Source organism: Schistocerca americana, chromosome 2 (genome assembly GCF_021461395.2).
Source record: "Schistocerca americana isolate TAMUIC-IGC-003095 chromosome 2, iqSchAmer2.1, whole genome shotgun sequence".
In the NCBI taxonomy this organism is placed as follows: Eukaryota; Metazoa; Arthropoda; class Insecta; order Orthoptera; family Acrididae; genus Schistocerca; species Schistocerca americana.
The window spans coordinates 294,914,654-294,931,188 of NC_060120.1; the positions used below are offsets into that span (position 1 = coordinate 294,914,654).

Sequence of the window (16,535 nt, forward strand, 5' to 3'; positions counted from 1 at the left end):
TGGAAAGTTCCATCCGATAAGAGAAAATGGTGAACGGCATTCTGCGTGTCAGAAATTAACAATCATCATTCCTTTACCACGGAGCAGACAATTTATCTGCGGCGACAAAATGAAGCAACTGCAAATGCCGACAACATTCGCGGCGGGCATCAGCAGTTTGAACAGACAGGATATTCGCGTAAAGGAAGAAGTGAAACGTATTGTCTCTTAGAGAGTCGTACTGTGTGCTGCTTATACGCAGGGGATCGGCGATGGGAGGCGTGAGCAGACGTCCTGCCTGCTGTCACCCGTATAGGTGGGGGATTACCCGCAGAAGGTGCGCCAAACAGTCTCAACTGCCTTCACGAATATTGATAACAATATTTTGTTATAGAAAATTTCAGGTAAGGTCTCTTACTCATTGGCCCTAGTCTTGACGTTACACCAATACAGTAAATATCACTTTTTGCAAAATAAATAATTAGGAGAGACTCTCCAGAGAATATACGAGGAGCCATGGAGTCGTACGAAACTACATAGTAGGTTATGGAGGCCACCAATTGAGGCAGTCTGTCATTAGACACGATCCAGTTGCAGTCTCCGTGTCGCCTGGGAGTGTAAACGTTTCCCATTCACAACTTACTTACGTTCATTGGTATCAGATGCGTAGCACTGTGAAGCTCGTAGTGGGTTGGGTTATTTTGGGGGACGAGACAAAACAGCGAGGTCATCGGTTTCATAGGATTGGGGAAGGACGGGGAAGGACGTCGGCCGTGCCCTTTCAAAGGAACCTTCCAGTCATTTGCCTGGAACGCTTTAGGGAAATCACGGAAAACCTAAATCAGGATGACCGGACGGGGGATTGGACCGTCGTCCTCCCGAATGCGAGTCCAGTGTGCTAACCACTGCGCCACCTCGCTCGGTGAAGTTCGTATTGGTCAATTGCAACAGACACACACACACACACACACACACACACACACACACACACACACACCGTGAAGACATCCCGATTTTTCGGTCAATAGTGATATGTGCCGGCAGCCGTGTAATGGAATGTATAAGCGCCTGCCGACGAAATTAGCTCTCGAGCGAGATGACCTCATCAGTGCAGAGGATCTTGCCAGTGTATGGGTACGGCTCTGAAGTCACAGCGCACGGACCGCGCGTGTTTCCCCACAGAGATATTGGTGAACCTGGCAATACTTAGATCTGGGGTATTCCCCGGAATTACGTCAGAAAGCAAATTTCGGTTCTTCGTTGCAACTTCGTCCACGTTGACGGTAAGGAACTCGAAATTGTAATAAATGATACGGAATATGAATGAAAAAGATCTCGAAAATTCTTGACCGATCTACTTCAAGATGTTGCCCGATACAGTTATAAATATTTGGGGACGAACATCGGGTATATTTATGTGTAAAGTTTTTCTGTCAAAACCTACTGCGTCTTAGCTAAAACAGACTTTCATTGCACAGCACAGCATTTTCTTTCTCTCAGTGGACTCGTGTCTCAGCAACGCTACCATATCGGTCAGCAAATTCAGTTGGATTAATACACATATCAGAAAAATTTTAACATCATCCAGGTTCCCAGAACTCCTGAGGATAGACGTTGACTGTGGATATTGTATCACACACACAGTCCATTTGACTGTTCAGAGATCTCACTAAACCCACCCAAAGATATAAACAATCATGTATGAGCAGCGCCTGTTGGACAGAGGGGTCCGACAGCCGATCAGTTCCAGTCATTCTACCAGGAAGGAGGAACACGGCTCGTGTTGTCTGTAGTTCAACCATGCCTAGATGGTCAATACCGCGGTCGATAGCGTCCGCATTGTTATTTTGTGCCAGGAAGGGCTCTCAATAATGGTAGCGTCCAGGCGTCTCGGAGTGAACCAAAGCGATGTTGTTCGGACATGGAGGAGATACAGAGAGACCGCTACCTAAAGATTATGGCTCGTAGGAACCCTGACAGCAACGAAACCATGTTGAATAATGCTTTTCGTGCAGCCACAGGACGTCGTGTTACCACGGAAGCTGTTCGCAGTAGGCTGCATGATGCGCAAGTTCGCTACCGACGTCCATGGCGTGGCCCATTTTTGCAACCACGCAGCACGGTACAGATGGGCCCAAGAATATGCCAAATGGACCGCTCAGGGTTGTCGTCACGTTCTCTTCACCGATGAGTGTCGCACATGCCTTCAACCAGACAATCGTTGGAGGCAACCCGGTCAGGCTGAACGCCTTAGACACACTGTCCGGCGAGTGTAGCGAGGTGGAGGTTCCGTGCTGTTTTGGGGTGACATTATGTGGGGCCGACGTACGCCGCTGGTAGTCATGGAAGGCACCGTAAAGGCTGTACGATTCGTGAATGCGATCCTCCGACTGATAGTGCTACCATATCGGCACCATATTGGCGAGGCATTCATGGACGACAATTCGCGCCCCCCTTCGTGAATGACTTACTTCAGGATAGTGACAGCGCTCGACTGGAGCGGCCAGCATCTTCTCCAGACATGAACCCTATCGAACATGCCTGGGATCGATTGAAAAGGGCTGTTTATCGACGACGTGACCCACCAACCACTCTGAGGTATCTACACCGAATCGCCGTTGAGGAGTGGGACAATCTGGACCAACAGTGCCTTGATGAACTTGTGGTTAGTATGCCACGACGAATACAGGCATGCATCAACGCAAGAGGAGGTGCTACTGGGTTTTACAGGTACCGGTGTGTACAGCGATCTGGACTACCACCTCTGAAGGTCTCGCTGTACGGTGGTACAACATGCAATGTGTGGTTTTCATGAGCAATAGAAAGGACGGAAATGATGTGATGCAAAATTTTGTTTGATATGTGTATGTCAAACTATCCTAACATTGTTGAATAAATGGGTATCACAGTCGATTTCTGCCAGTTCGGTAAGTGTTGCGTGTTCCCATACAAGTGCAAAGCAACAAACTCTATTATATGACGCTCTCACAGGACTACAAAACACCGAATGGCAGCGCGTTTGTTGCTTACCTTGTAAGATATCCTACATAGTAACGTCGGCAATTACAGGCGAAATACAGCTCACAGGCGCATCACAGTGACTGAAACAGGAAGACAATGAAATGTGCGTTATATTAATGAGAATTCTAGCTTTTCTGGATCTAGTTATTGTGACTCTAACAGAAGCTTTGGCAGGGAGCCAATGATGACAGAACACAAGTAAGTGTCGCCCCAGGAGATGAGAGTTCAGAACGTCTGGATGCAGGTGGGCGGGCGCCGTTCATGGCCCATACCGCACTGGAGCTGTGACGTCAGCAGCAGAGACCTGGCTGGGGAGCAGAGTCTGTGTGGAGCAGTTCAGGCGCCTCACGCCGAGTCTGGAGTCTCCCACACCGACTTAAGATTACCTCTCCCCCTCGCAACCTGCAGAGATTTATGTGGGCGTGGCCAGCTCCTGTTCTCCATCTCGTCAATGAAATTATTTTACAATAACTGTATTTTTTACTTGCATGAAGCCTAGTAAATTTCACGCTGCTTTGGTAAGACTTGTTTTGGGCAGTTTTGTTCTGACGTTCAGAACTGATAAATAGCAACTTACGGCTGTACGTTGTTTGCGTGTATACACTGGTCTTCAGACTGCTCATACTCTGTGCGAACCGATTCTGTGACAGCATTGAAAATTCAAATTGTCTGTCTAAGACTGTCTTCAATTTCTTGATTACCGGGTTAGAAAGTGGAAGCACTTGTACAGAATATCTCCTCTATGGCTACCACAGTAGACCCCGAAAAAAATGATCATGTGAAACCAGACTAACGCTTTTTACGCATGTCATCCGAAAGCCCACAGTTCAACATGATGAGGTGCCGTTTTATTGACTTTCGTATAGTGTTTAACTAACGAGTACTATAAAAATTGGTATCCAATTAAATTAAATTTCTAACTGGCTTCAGGTAGGGACGACACAGTACAGATGGGGCGTCATGTGACAGGCGAGAAGTAAGCATAGGTAAGTTTGTTGAGGCCCTTGTTGCCCATGTTGTCTCTTAATTACCCGGAAGAAAGTATAAATAATAAGCTTAGCTGACGCAGTTAGCCGTAGTGAACTGCTACCCGAAAAGTTACACACACACCCAGATATTAATACGATTTCAAAGTGTTGGTATAACAAGCAACTCTCTTTAAAGGTTTAGAAACATAAAATTGTGCAGTTCAAAAACTGGAACCAGTCAACTGACGTGAATACTGGAGTAAAAAATTTGTGAAGAGATGAAATCCAACAATAACATGGAGTCAGTCATAACTGAAGGAGGTGGTGGACTACGGTTCGCCGGCCGCTGTGAGCGAACGGTTCTAGGCACTTCAGTCTGGAACCGCGCGACCGCTACGGTCGCAGGTTCGAATCCTGCCTCGGGCATGGATATATGTGATGTCCTCAGGTTAGTTAGGTTTAAGTAGTTCTAAGTTCTAGGGACTGATGATCTCAGATGTTAAGTCCCATAGTGCTCAGAGCCATTTTTAGACTACGGTTCACTGATGGAATACAGGCAAAATCCATTCACTGTACATAGAAGCTAGCGAACAAAGAAGGTGTGTGACACGTCCTCAGTTCTTTGGGAACGGTAGCATATTGGTGAAGGGTGACAAGGTGGATTATGAGGCCGAAGGATCCATGGAAACACTGTTGACAGTATGAAAAGACATGTACTTACTCCAGTAGACGATCTAGCGGGGCAGACACGCTTCTCTCATCTTGGGTACAAATAACGGCTTCAACTGTATTTAGCCCTTTATTACTGGATCACTACCGGTTTCGTGACATCAAAAACGACATCTGCAGGTGAACATATGATTATGAAACATTAGAGCGGAAAAATTGGGAATCTTTTTACCCAACATTTGTGTCCGTCAAAACAAAAGTCCGCTAAAAGACGGAATGTCAAAGATTAAAAACAGCCAGATTGCAATATACACTACTGGCCAATAAAATTGTTACATCAAGAAGATGACGTGCTACAGGCGCAAAATTTAACGGACAGGAAGAAGATGTTGTGACATGTCAATGATTAGCTTTTCAGAGCATTCACACAAGGTTGGCACCGGTGGCGACACCTACAACGTGCTGACAAGAGGAAAGTTTCGAACCGATTTCTCATACACAAACAGCAGTTGACGGCGTTGCCTGGTGAAACGTTGTTGTGATGCCTCGTGTAAGGAACAGAATTGCGTATCATCACGTTTCCGAGTTTGATAAAGGTAGGATTGTAGCCAATCGCGATTGCGGTTTATCGTATGCCGACATTGCTGCTCGCGTTGGTCGAGATCCAATGACTGTTAGCAGAATATGGAATCGGTGGGTACAGGAGGGTAATACGGAACGCCGTGCTAGATCCCAACGGCCTCGTATCACTAGCACTCGAGATGTCAGGCATCTTATCCGCATAGCTGTAACGGATTGTGCAGCCACGTCTTGATTCCTGAGTCAACAGATGGGGACGTTTATAACAACCATCTGCACGAACAGTTCGACGACGTTTGCAGCAGCATGGACTAGCAGCTCGGAGACCATGACTGCGGTTACCCTTGACGCTGCATCACAGACAGGAGTGCCTGCGAAGGTGTACTCAACGACGAACCTGGGTGCACGAATGGCAAAACGTCATTTTTTCGGATGAATCCAGGTTCTGTTTACTGCATCATGATGGTCGCATCCGTGTTTGGCGACATCGTGGTGAACGCACATTGGAAGCGTGTACTCGTCATCGCCATACTGGCGTATTGCCTGGCGTGATGGTATGCGGTGCCATTGGTTACATGTCTCGGTCACCTCTTGTTCGCAGTGACGGCACTTTGAACAGATGTGTTACGACCCGTGGCTCTACCCTTCATTCGATCCCTGCGAAACCCTACATTTCACCAGGATAATGCACGACCGGAAGTTGCAGGTCCTGTACAGGCCTTTCTGGATACAGAAAATGTTCGACTGGTGCCCTGGCCAGCACATTCTCCAGACCTGTCACCAATTGAAAACGTCTGGTCAATGGTGTCCGAGCAACTGGTTCGTCACAATACTCTTGATGAACTGTGGTATCGCGTTGAAGCTGCATGTGCAGCTGTACCTGTACACACCATCCAAGCTCTGTTTGACTCAATGCCCAGACGTATCAAGGCCGTTATTACGGCCAAACTGCGTGAAAATGTAATCACATGTCAGTTCTAGTATAATATATCCGTCCAATGAATACCCGTTTATCATCTGCTTTCCTTCTTGGTGTAGCAATTTTAATGGCCAGTAGTGTAGAAATAAGTAGTGTAGAATTGACCGGTCTGTGTGGAGACACTGAGCTGACTTGAAATCGTTTCACAGGTCGTTACTACCTGCACGGGTCGTGCGAGACCCTCGACCCGCCTTCCGTCGCCGTGCCGGCCGTGGCACGCCTCGTGCCGCACGGGAACTACGAGTGGCCGCCGCCGCCGCCGCCGCCGCCCGCGAGCGACGAGGGTCGGCGCTGCGCCAGAGGCGTGGAGGCGCTGCGCAGCCTAGGGATGGACGAGGCGTACCAGCTGGTCGAAGACATCCAGTGCCGCGTCGCCGCGGACTGCATCGACTCCTGCTCCGCGCGATGGTACGTTCGCCAGTGAGGGTCCCAGCCACTAACCGTGCGTCTAATCATTTTCTCCTCTTCTTAAAGATGTTCTGTACGCTGTTCTCTTTAATGCAGTGCTTTCCATTCCCTTCTGCATCCTCATGGCCTTTAGGGGCAGTTTCCCACCCCGAGAGCAAAGAGGGCCCCGAGCCTCTGTCCACTCATCCACCCTCTTTGAACAGCCATTGGCTGAATGAGGGATCAATACTTACGCCGGAAATCTTAGGCCCCACTGCAGACGATTTTTATTCAGAATTTAAGCGGCGGCGGGTTTCGAACCCAGGGCAGAGAACGTTTTGATTACCAATAAGAACATGCTGCTTGTAACTTGTAATGGTACTTGAATTACGCAACCATTACGGCACCTCATCAGAACGTCTCGATATCAGTAATATTCTACTGTGTTTCTGCAAAGTAGTTAACATATTCATGAGACAACATTCAGATTTGATTTCATTTGTGATACATCGATATGCTTATATTGCAATGATATTATTCTTATGTGCATTCTTTCTTTTGTCACTATCATCTTTGACGTACTTGTAACTCTAATTTTTGGGCGCGTAAGCAATAGTTAGTTAGTTGTTAACTTGTTAGAGAGTCGGACCATGAGAAGGTCAAGTCTTGGACGTCACGTTGGAAAGACGCGTATTGTAGTCCGCTTATAAAATGTGAACTTTAACAGTGACTGTGAGAAAGATGTTTTCAAGTATGTTTTGTATTGTGAAGTGATGTTTTGTGTTTACGTGATAAAGCAATTAAAAGGAAGTGTAACTTAATTTCGGAGTGCTAATTAATTTTTTCACATCACCATTGTCCAGCAAAAGTGTAATCTTCAAGGATAGTTTGTGAGGAGCATCTACAAAACTTTTGAATATAGCAGAATAAAACCTAGACCTCTTTTCATCCGAGCTTGGAATCATAACCACCTAGATTTTCAACGATTGAGCCATGATTTTACGATGAGACCAGCGTGGGAAACACAAAAAGATGAGTGCCTAGTTTTTTGATTATTACGTGAAATGACTTTATTAACTGCGCTCTAATGACACCTGCCACATAATATGACTGTTGTTGCCCGAAAATGCAGTATTTAGCAGCGTGAGCAACACCACAATCGTTATTAAATTGTGACCTTTGTTGTGGTAGGTTTGTTAGAAACTCAAAAAGTGTCACGATGATCTCTCCATTGGCAAAAGATTCTGGAGCAGTCGCCCATTTCATATCTCCGGGAGGGGACTCTCGGAGGTCACCATGAGAAAAAGATTGAACAATCAATGAAAGGATAACGTTTTACGAGTTGGGGCGTGAAAAGTCAAAAGTTTGAACATGTGAAGGAAGCTACAAAATCTGAAATGGGAAATGGTAAGGTTCAGTGTACACGTAGTGGGACGATACTAAAGTGAAATGGAAAGAAGACGAGTACCTCTGGTCAGGTGAGTACTGTGTAAAATCAACAGCAGCAGAAAATAGCATAACGGCAGTAGGATTCGTTATGAATAGGAAGGTGGGACAGAGAGTGAGTTACTGTCAACAGTTCAGTGGTAGGATTGCTCTCATCAGAACCGACAGCAGACCAACACCGACGACGACAGTTCAGGTATACATGCCAACGTCGCACGCGGAATATGAGAGAGAAAGAAAATATATCACGATATTGCACGGGTAAGTCAGTACCTAACAGAAATGAAAATCTGATAGCCATGGAGGACTGCAGTGCGATTGTAGGGGAAGGAGTAGAAGAACAAGTTACAGGGGAATGTGGGCTTGGAACTAGGAATGAGAGATGAGAAACATTGACTGCATTCTGAAATAAATTTTAGTTAGTAATAGCGAACACTTTGTTCAAGAATTGTAAAAGGAGGAGGTATAATTGTAAAAGGCTGCAAGATGCAGGAAGATTTCAATTACGTCACAGTGCAAAATACCGTCGTTATAATTACTCCCATATCATGACGGTACTTGGCACTACGCACTGTAAAAATTCGCTGAAAATGATGAAAATATTTATATAGTTAGCGTTGGTGCTGTTCGTAGATTTTTGATAAAAATGTTAGTTTAGACTGAATATTTAGCTCGAGCCGCGACGTGCTATGGCACGAAAATATATATATTTGTTACACTCAACACCCAGCTTAATTGAGCGGCCCAGAGATGTGGCTGGTCTCATTGCTTAGCTACGTTTTTCGTCATAGGGTGCCAGCTCACACCTGTCGTAAACTCAGTTTTCAAGCTGAAATAAAATATTTAAAAAAAAAACACAGGCAGGTATTGCGGTTAAATTCAAAATATTGATTCACTCACGATGATTTATAATTTGTACATGTTGTTTATTTCTGTATTCCTCGAATAGTCTTCAGTATATTGACTAAACACTTAAATGCAGTCTGAGGGGCTGTTACGTAAGGGCGGCCGTTAATAACTGATGCTACAATAATTCACTATGAAATTCGTATGTCGCGATCACGGTACTCGACAGTCTGTTCACAGTTCACAAAATACACTGTTGTCTGCTGTCCTAAACCACTATATTGCGCGCCGCGCGGGATTAGCCGAGCGGTCTAGGGCGCTGAAGTCATGGACTGTGTGGCTGGTCCCGGCAGAGGGCATGGGTGTGTGTGCCTAGGCTAATTTAGGTTAAGTAGTGTGTAAGCTTAGGGACTGATGACCTTAGCAGTTAACTCCCATAAGATTTCACACACATTTGAAAATCTTTGAACACTATATTGCGCTCAACTTGATCGACTTCGAACGTCGCTACATACGTACTGGTCTCCGATGATGGCTACCAACCCAGTACTACCCCCAGGTGGGAGGCGCGCCCGGCTCTTAGTGTCGCTCAAACTCAACTCCAAAATGGCTGCTCTGTACACCCTCGAAACGACTGTCTAACTCAAAACAATGTTTGACAAATAAATTACGAATATTCTAAAACCAAACACGAAAAAACATATGATACATTGAAAAATATTCCGTGCAATAACAATTTAAAGTCCAATTGTTCGTATCTACCACCGTTTTCTCACAAATAATGTTCTGGTGGCGTGATTTTGCTTTTCCCGGTTTTTTAAACCAAACATAACTAAAAAAATAAAAATACATACTTAAATACTCACCCATCTCTTTAAGCCTTAGAATGCTACCACTAGTTACGCCTCTTTAAATTTATTTATTACCAAAAACACGGTTTCTCTCAGTCGAATCCCATATTCCGACCTCTCATTCAAAAACAGTATATATTCTTTTAAATCAGCTATGATTGCTCTATGCAGCTCTGGTAGCCGCATCTGTAAACACTTTGTTCATATTAATTGGCCGAAGCGTTACGGAGATATTAGCTTTTGAACGATCATAAATTTACAATTTTTAAGATTACAATAATTTTTAAACTATTACATATCTTTGTGACGCGTCTAGATAATTTAGCTTTACGTATTTGTCTGCCCATGAGTGCCAACTCGCACCTCAGTGTCACTCTTAGTTCTGTTTTTATCAAGTTTTCTCTGGCATATAAATTCCTCCAAACGCACAAACACGGCCATCCCCTCCCCTGCCGCCGGCCTGGGTGGCCGAGCGGTTCTAGGCGCTTGAGTCTGGAGCCGAGCGACCGCTACGGTCGCAGGTTCGAATCCTGCCTCGGGCATGGATGTGTGTGATGTCCTTAGGTTAGTTAGGTTTAATTAGCTCTAAATTCTAGGGGACTGATGATCTCAGACGGTAAGTCGCATAGTGCTCAGAGCCATTTGAACCATTTTGAACCGCTCCCCTGCCAAGCTTCCGCTCGGGTTTTCCAAGGCCGAGTAATCGCTAGCCATTCGCCACAGCCCCGTAGCAACCGCCAGCCACGTTCTCTGCGACGGAGAACTGCCGCTCTAATCTATTCCCAGAGCTTGTACGCTCACAGTTTCCACACTGAACCTGATATGAAAATACAAATGGTTCAAATGACTCTGAGCACTATGGGACTCAACATCTATGGTCATCAGTCCACTAGAACTTAGAACTACTTATGAAAATACAGTCAAGACTTGTACTGATAAGTAATCAGATACCGTTTCTACACGGAACCTGACATGGAAATACTGGCTTCTGTTGAATTCTATTTTATGGGTGTCATGCCGTGGTCCAAGGCATATTTCTATGCCTAACGCATCGTCTCCAGGTGCTGGAGTCACCCTTAAAGCCTATGAAGATTCAGATAACAGTAACTTAATGAAATGTCGGAGGAAACCACTCTGAGATTTAAATTCTGAAAAAGACTTTCCAAGTCTTTCAGCAAATAAGGGAACGCTGCAGTGATAATGAGGTAGTAAAACTACGACTGTAAAATTCGGGGTGTATTATAACCAGCAAGATATAGTGAGTACTACAAGAAATCTGCTGAATTTCGATTGCGCGATAAGTCACACAAATCTGAAGGCTGTAAATTCAGCTAAATACTTAGGTATTACACTTACAAATAACCGAAGTTGAAACAATCACATAGAGAATGTCGTTGGTAAAGAAAACAAAAGGCTGCGATTCATTCGCAGAACACTTAGAAGGTGCAACAGGTCTACTAAACAGATTGCTTCCACCATGCTTGTCCGCCCTGTTCTGGAGTATTTCTGTACTCTGTGGGATCCGCAGAAGGTGGGACTGACGGATGACACTGAAAAAGTTCAAAGAAGGGCAGATCGTTTTGTATTGTCGCGAAATAGGGGAGACAGTGCCACAGACAAGAAACGTGAATTGGAGTGGCAATCATTAAAACAAAGGCATCTTTCACTGCGACGGGATCTTCTCATGAAATTTCAATCAACAGCTTTCTCCTCCGATTGCGAAACAGACTGTTGGCACCTACCTACGTAGTGAGAAATGATCATCGCGATAAAATAAAAGATAAGTGCTTGTTTGTCCCGAACGCCGTTCGAGAGTGGAACGGCAGAGAGACAGCTCGAACCCTCTGCCACGCACTTTATTGTGAATAGCAGAGTTATAATGTAGATGTAGCGGATACCCCACAACCCACAGCCTAGAAATGTCTTACCAGATCAGAAGTTCTCCCATCAAGACTGTACAGTTTATCAAAAATTCACAAACCTGACATTCCGTTAGGACCTCTTGCTAACGCTATTGATTGTTTGACAAAAGAGATTGCTAAACACTTGGAGCAAAAAAACCTATGAACGTTTCTGGTCATATTATTGAAAAATCAAAACCCTTGAGATTGAGCCCAAGAGAGACTCTAGTGACTGTAGCTGTTGTATTCCTGTTTACTATGGTTTCTCTGAAAGAAGTGATGTCACAACAAGAAGGTATTTTTGCAAAGTATATAGCAAATCTCATTAACCCTTCCCACTCCTCTAGCGAAATGCTCATACTCTAATACTCTAGTGGGGTCTCGCAGTACCCCAATAAGTTAAACGACACTGCAAGTTAAAGAAATTTTATTTTGAGTTCCACTTTTATCACTGAACATTATAAACATTTTAACGCATTTGAGATATCAGGTTACCTTCCGTTCAGAAGACTGTTGCACGCAGAGAGTGTTATATTGAATTGTAAACAACGGATTTCAGCTATCAGTCGTCATTTTTAAATTTTATTGGCAGATCTAGATTTCAGCTAGAAACTAGCCATTCTCAATGCACTATCATTTTTGATCAATGCCTGTTGGTCGGGCTTCACCCACAGTTCATTCAATTAATCGATTGTCACGTTCGCTCCTGGAGTATAATACTTTTGACATTTGTCTATAAAGAGTTCCCAGATATCTCTAATAGTTGCAATTCTGTCATCAGCCTTCCTAGCATCTCTTGTAGTAACACAATCGAAACGCAGACAAGACAAAATGAATAAAAATCTATGAACGCTCATACTTGCTAAAAACACATCACGACCAGTTCTATCATTAGCAAAAATTTCAAGAACATTTTCGTGATAAGATTTGATTACTCCAGATAAATAAAGCAGGCCCAGAAATGCTCTCAGTTCTATTATATCTAGCACCTTCATGAATGCTGGCTGAGGAGCTCTGTATTTATTTGACGTCATGTATCTTGACGTTTCTAATGGTGAGAATTAGTTGTAATAAATCTTTAGTAACGAACAATTCCAAGCAGGTAATACGTCTGCTGAATAAAGCGCTTTTGTCTCGTCTAGCGCCTGGAAGGCGACTAACTATATTGTGAGCACACGTACGAGTTGTAGGAGGAGCTTCTTTTGAGCACTTGTAGCACTGCCTTTTTCCAAAAAAATATTTGTCAGTGGAAAGCCTAATACACGCCTCTTCATCTGATTCTTCACAACTACATTCTGATGTAACTTCAGAGATGGAATCATGATCACTTAGTATAAATTCATCCCCATCTGATGTGCTCTCCTCATAAGATTGCAAAAACGCAGGATCATTCACTATTCTTTCCAACTCATCATCTTTTGATGACTTCGATGACGCTACTCTGAAAAATAATGCACACATACTCACATAACCTTAAAAATTGACGTTATCATTGGAAGTTTGCTCTTTTCGAAGTACTCTAAGACTTCAGTCGCCTAAAAGACTAATTTAGATAATGAAAAACAACTTAGGTTAATTCTCTGGTGGGGTATTCTGAGACCTCTTTCTCTTTATCTCACAAAATATTACCGGAAACACCGCATCCAACACTTCGTGTTAAACGGCATCACTTCACTGAGAACTACCAAGAACACAGGCGCCATTTGTTGTTCCGTTGACATCTATGTATTGTATTCATATCACGTTGGGTTCTCCAGGACCCCACTAGAGCAGTTAAGGTTTACATATTGTCTCACCAAGTTCCATTCTATGGGACAGTAAATTCTACGAGCAAACTAATGTTGTGGCTATTGAAACCCATCAGCGCAGTTGTAGGGAATTTCTTCATGAAAAAATTAAAGAAATAGTTCTTCAGATGACCGAGAAGAAACCCTCTTGTGGACTGTGGTACATTAATTTTCGCTGTATGGCCTCATGTAGGAAAAGAAATATCAGACTGTCTAAATTTTCTGAGTGATGTTAATTCTAATGTAAAGCCCACTATGAAAAGGAGATTGAAGTAAAACTTTCGTTTTGGGACGTACAGGTACACAAAAAGCCCGACGATACTATACCTTCACAAAAATTGGTCTCCATCCCAAGCAGAAAAATAGGTATAATCAAAACGTTGGTGGATCAGGCTAAGTAATCCATAAGCCACAGTACTTGAGCGAAGATCTACCTTCAGAAGAAACGGCTACTTTGACAAAGAGACAAAAAGGGAACTATCTCCTTGAAGATGATGAAAATGAACCAAAGTAAACCTCCCACTGTTAAAAGCAGTCACATATCACACCAAAAGAATACCAAAATGTTTGACAGAGTATTTAAACCACCAAGAAGTATTCAAACACTGCAAAAGACATGTGCCTTCTGGCTACCCCAGAAAGAGATACACATTTCATTGCACATCTGGTCAAGCATACATGTTGTTGTTGTTGTGGTCTTCCGCCCGAAGACTGGTTTCATAGAGCTCTCCATCCTATTTTATCCTGTGCGAGTCTCTTCATCCCCGAGTAATTACTGCAACTCAACCTATATCCTTCTGAATCTGCTTACTGTATTCATCTCTTGCTCTTCCATTAAGAGTTTCACACACCCCTCCCCCCACCCCTCTTCTCTCCGGTACCAAACTGGTAATCACATGATGTCTCAGAATCCGGCTGCCTCGGTGCAGGTCTTTTTACATTCGACGCCACTTTGGGCGACGTGCGCACCGGATGGGGATGAAATGATGATGAAGACAGCCCTCCTTGTAGTCACAGTGTACCACTAATTTCTGTTCTCCTCCATTCTATTCAGTACCTCCTCATTAGTTCCGTGATCATCTCATTTAATATTCAGTATTCTTCTGTAGCACCACATGTCAGAACTTATATTCTTTTCTTGTCGAAACTGTTTATCGTCCGTGATTCACTTCCATACTGAGCTACACACCTACACTCCATACAAATATTTGCAGAAAATGACTTCCTGACACCTAAATCTATGCTCGATGTGAACAAATTTTATATCCTCTCTACTTTGGCCATTGTCAGTTATTTTGCCTGTACAGTAAAATCATCGTCAATGATAAGTGTCCCATTTCCTAATCTAATGTCCTCAGCATCACCTCATTTAAGTCGATACATTTCATTACCCTCGTTCTGCATTTGTTGACGTTTATCTTATATCCTTCTTTCAAGACTCTGACCATTCCGTTCAAATGTTCCTCCAAGTCCTTTGCTGTCTCTGACAGAATTACAATGTCATCGGCAAACCTCATAGTTTTTGTTTGCTCTCCCTGGACTTTAATTCCTACACCAAGTTTTTCTTTTGCTTCTTTTACTATTTGCTCAATATTCACATTGAATAACGTGGGAGATATGTTACAACTATGTCTCACTCGCTTTTCAACCATTGCTTCCCTTTTATGCCCCTCGACTATTATAACTGCCATCTGGTTTCTGTACAAATTGTGAATACCCTTTAGTTATCTGTATTTTACCCCTGATACCTATAGAATTTGAAAGACAGTATTCCACTCAGCATTGTCAAAAGCTTTCTCAAATGCTATAGATGTAGGTTTGCCTTTCCTTGACCTATCTTCTATGAGGAGTCATAGGGTCAGTAATGATTCCTATGTTCCTACATATCTCCAGAATCCAAACTAATCTTCCCCAAGGCCGGTTCTTATCAATTTTTCCATTCGTTCGTAAAGAATTCGTGTTGGTAGTTCGCAATCGTAACTTATTACACCGATAGTTTGGTAATATTCACATCTGTCAGGACCTGCTTCTTTGGGAATTGGAGTTATTATATTTTTCTTGAAACCGGAGAGTATTTCTCATGCCTCTTATATCTTTCTCGCCAGTTGGAGTGTTTTGTCATTGGTGGCTCTCCCATGACCATAGAAATGGAAATGAGAATTTGGCGTCATTGGCCGGAGGCCCCTTGCAGGGCAGGTCCGGCTGCCTCGGTGCAGGTCTTACTACATTCAACGCCACATTGAGCGACCTGCGCTCCGGATGGGGATGAAATGATGATGAAGACAGCAAAACACCCAATCCCTGAGAGGAGGAAATCCCCGACCCAGGCGGGAATCGAATCTGAGTCCGTAGGACGGCAATCCGTCACGCTGACCACTCAGCTATCGGGGCGGACTCCCATGACCATCAATAGTTCTAACAGAATGTTGTCTAGTCTCGGGGCCTTGTTTCGACTTGGGTCTTTCAGTACTCTGTGAAATTCTTCATGCAGTATCATATCTCACATCTCATCCTCACCTACGTCCTCTTCCATTTCTGTAGTACTGCCCTCAACTACATCTCCCTTGTATAGACACTTTATATACTCCCTCTGTATACTCCTTCCACCTTCGTAATGGTTCTGAGCACTATGGGACTTAACATCTGTGGTCATCAGTCCCCTAGAACTTAGAACTACTTAAACCTAACTAACCTAAGGACATCACACACATCCATGCCCGAGGCAGGATTCGAACCTGCAACCGTAGCAGTCGCGCGGTTCCGGACTGCGCGCCTAGAACCGCTAGACCACCGCGGCCGGCCTTCCACCTTCGTGATTTCCCTTTCTTGCTTAGGTCTGGTTTTTCATCTAAGCTCTTGATATTCTTACACGTGGTTCTCTTTTCTGCAAAGATCTTTTTAATTTTCCTGTAGGCGGCGTCTGTCTATCTCTGAGTGACATATGCTCCTAATTTCTTACATTTGTCCTCTAGCCATTGCTGCTTAGACATTTGCACTTCCTGTCACTCTTATTTTTTAGGTATTTGTATTCCTTTTCGCCACTTTACTTACTGTACTGCATTTTTATATTTTCCCCTTTCATCAATTAAATGCAACATCTCTTGTGTTATCCAAGGTTTTTT

The 16,535-nt window shown here is 43.8% G+C and overlaps 1 protein-coding gene across 1 annotated transcript in view; it reads left to right on the forward strand.

Moving 5' to 3' along the window:
- Nucleotides 1-6,523: 6,523 nt before the first annotated feature.
- The window catches only part of LOC124593969, a 72,495-nt gene continuing 62,483 nt past the window's right edge, over nucleotides 6,524-16,535 (forward strand). The window contains exon 1 of the mRNA XM_047132318.1: nucleotides 6,524-6,603. Coding sequence (XP_046988274.1) covers nucleotides 6,524-6,603 — 80 coding nt within the window. The remainder of the gene's footprint in view (nucleotides 6,604-16,535) is intronic.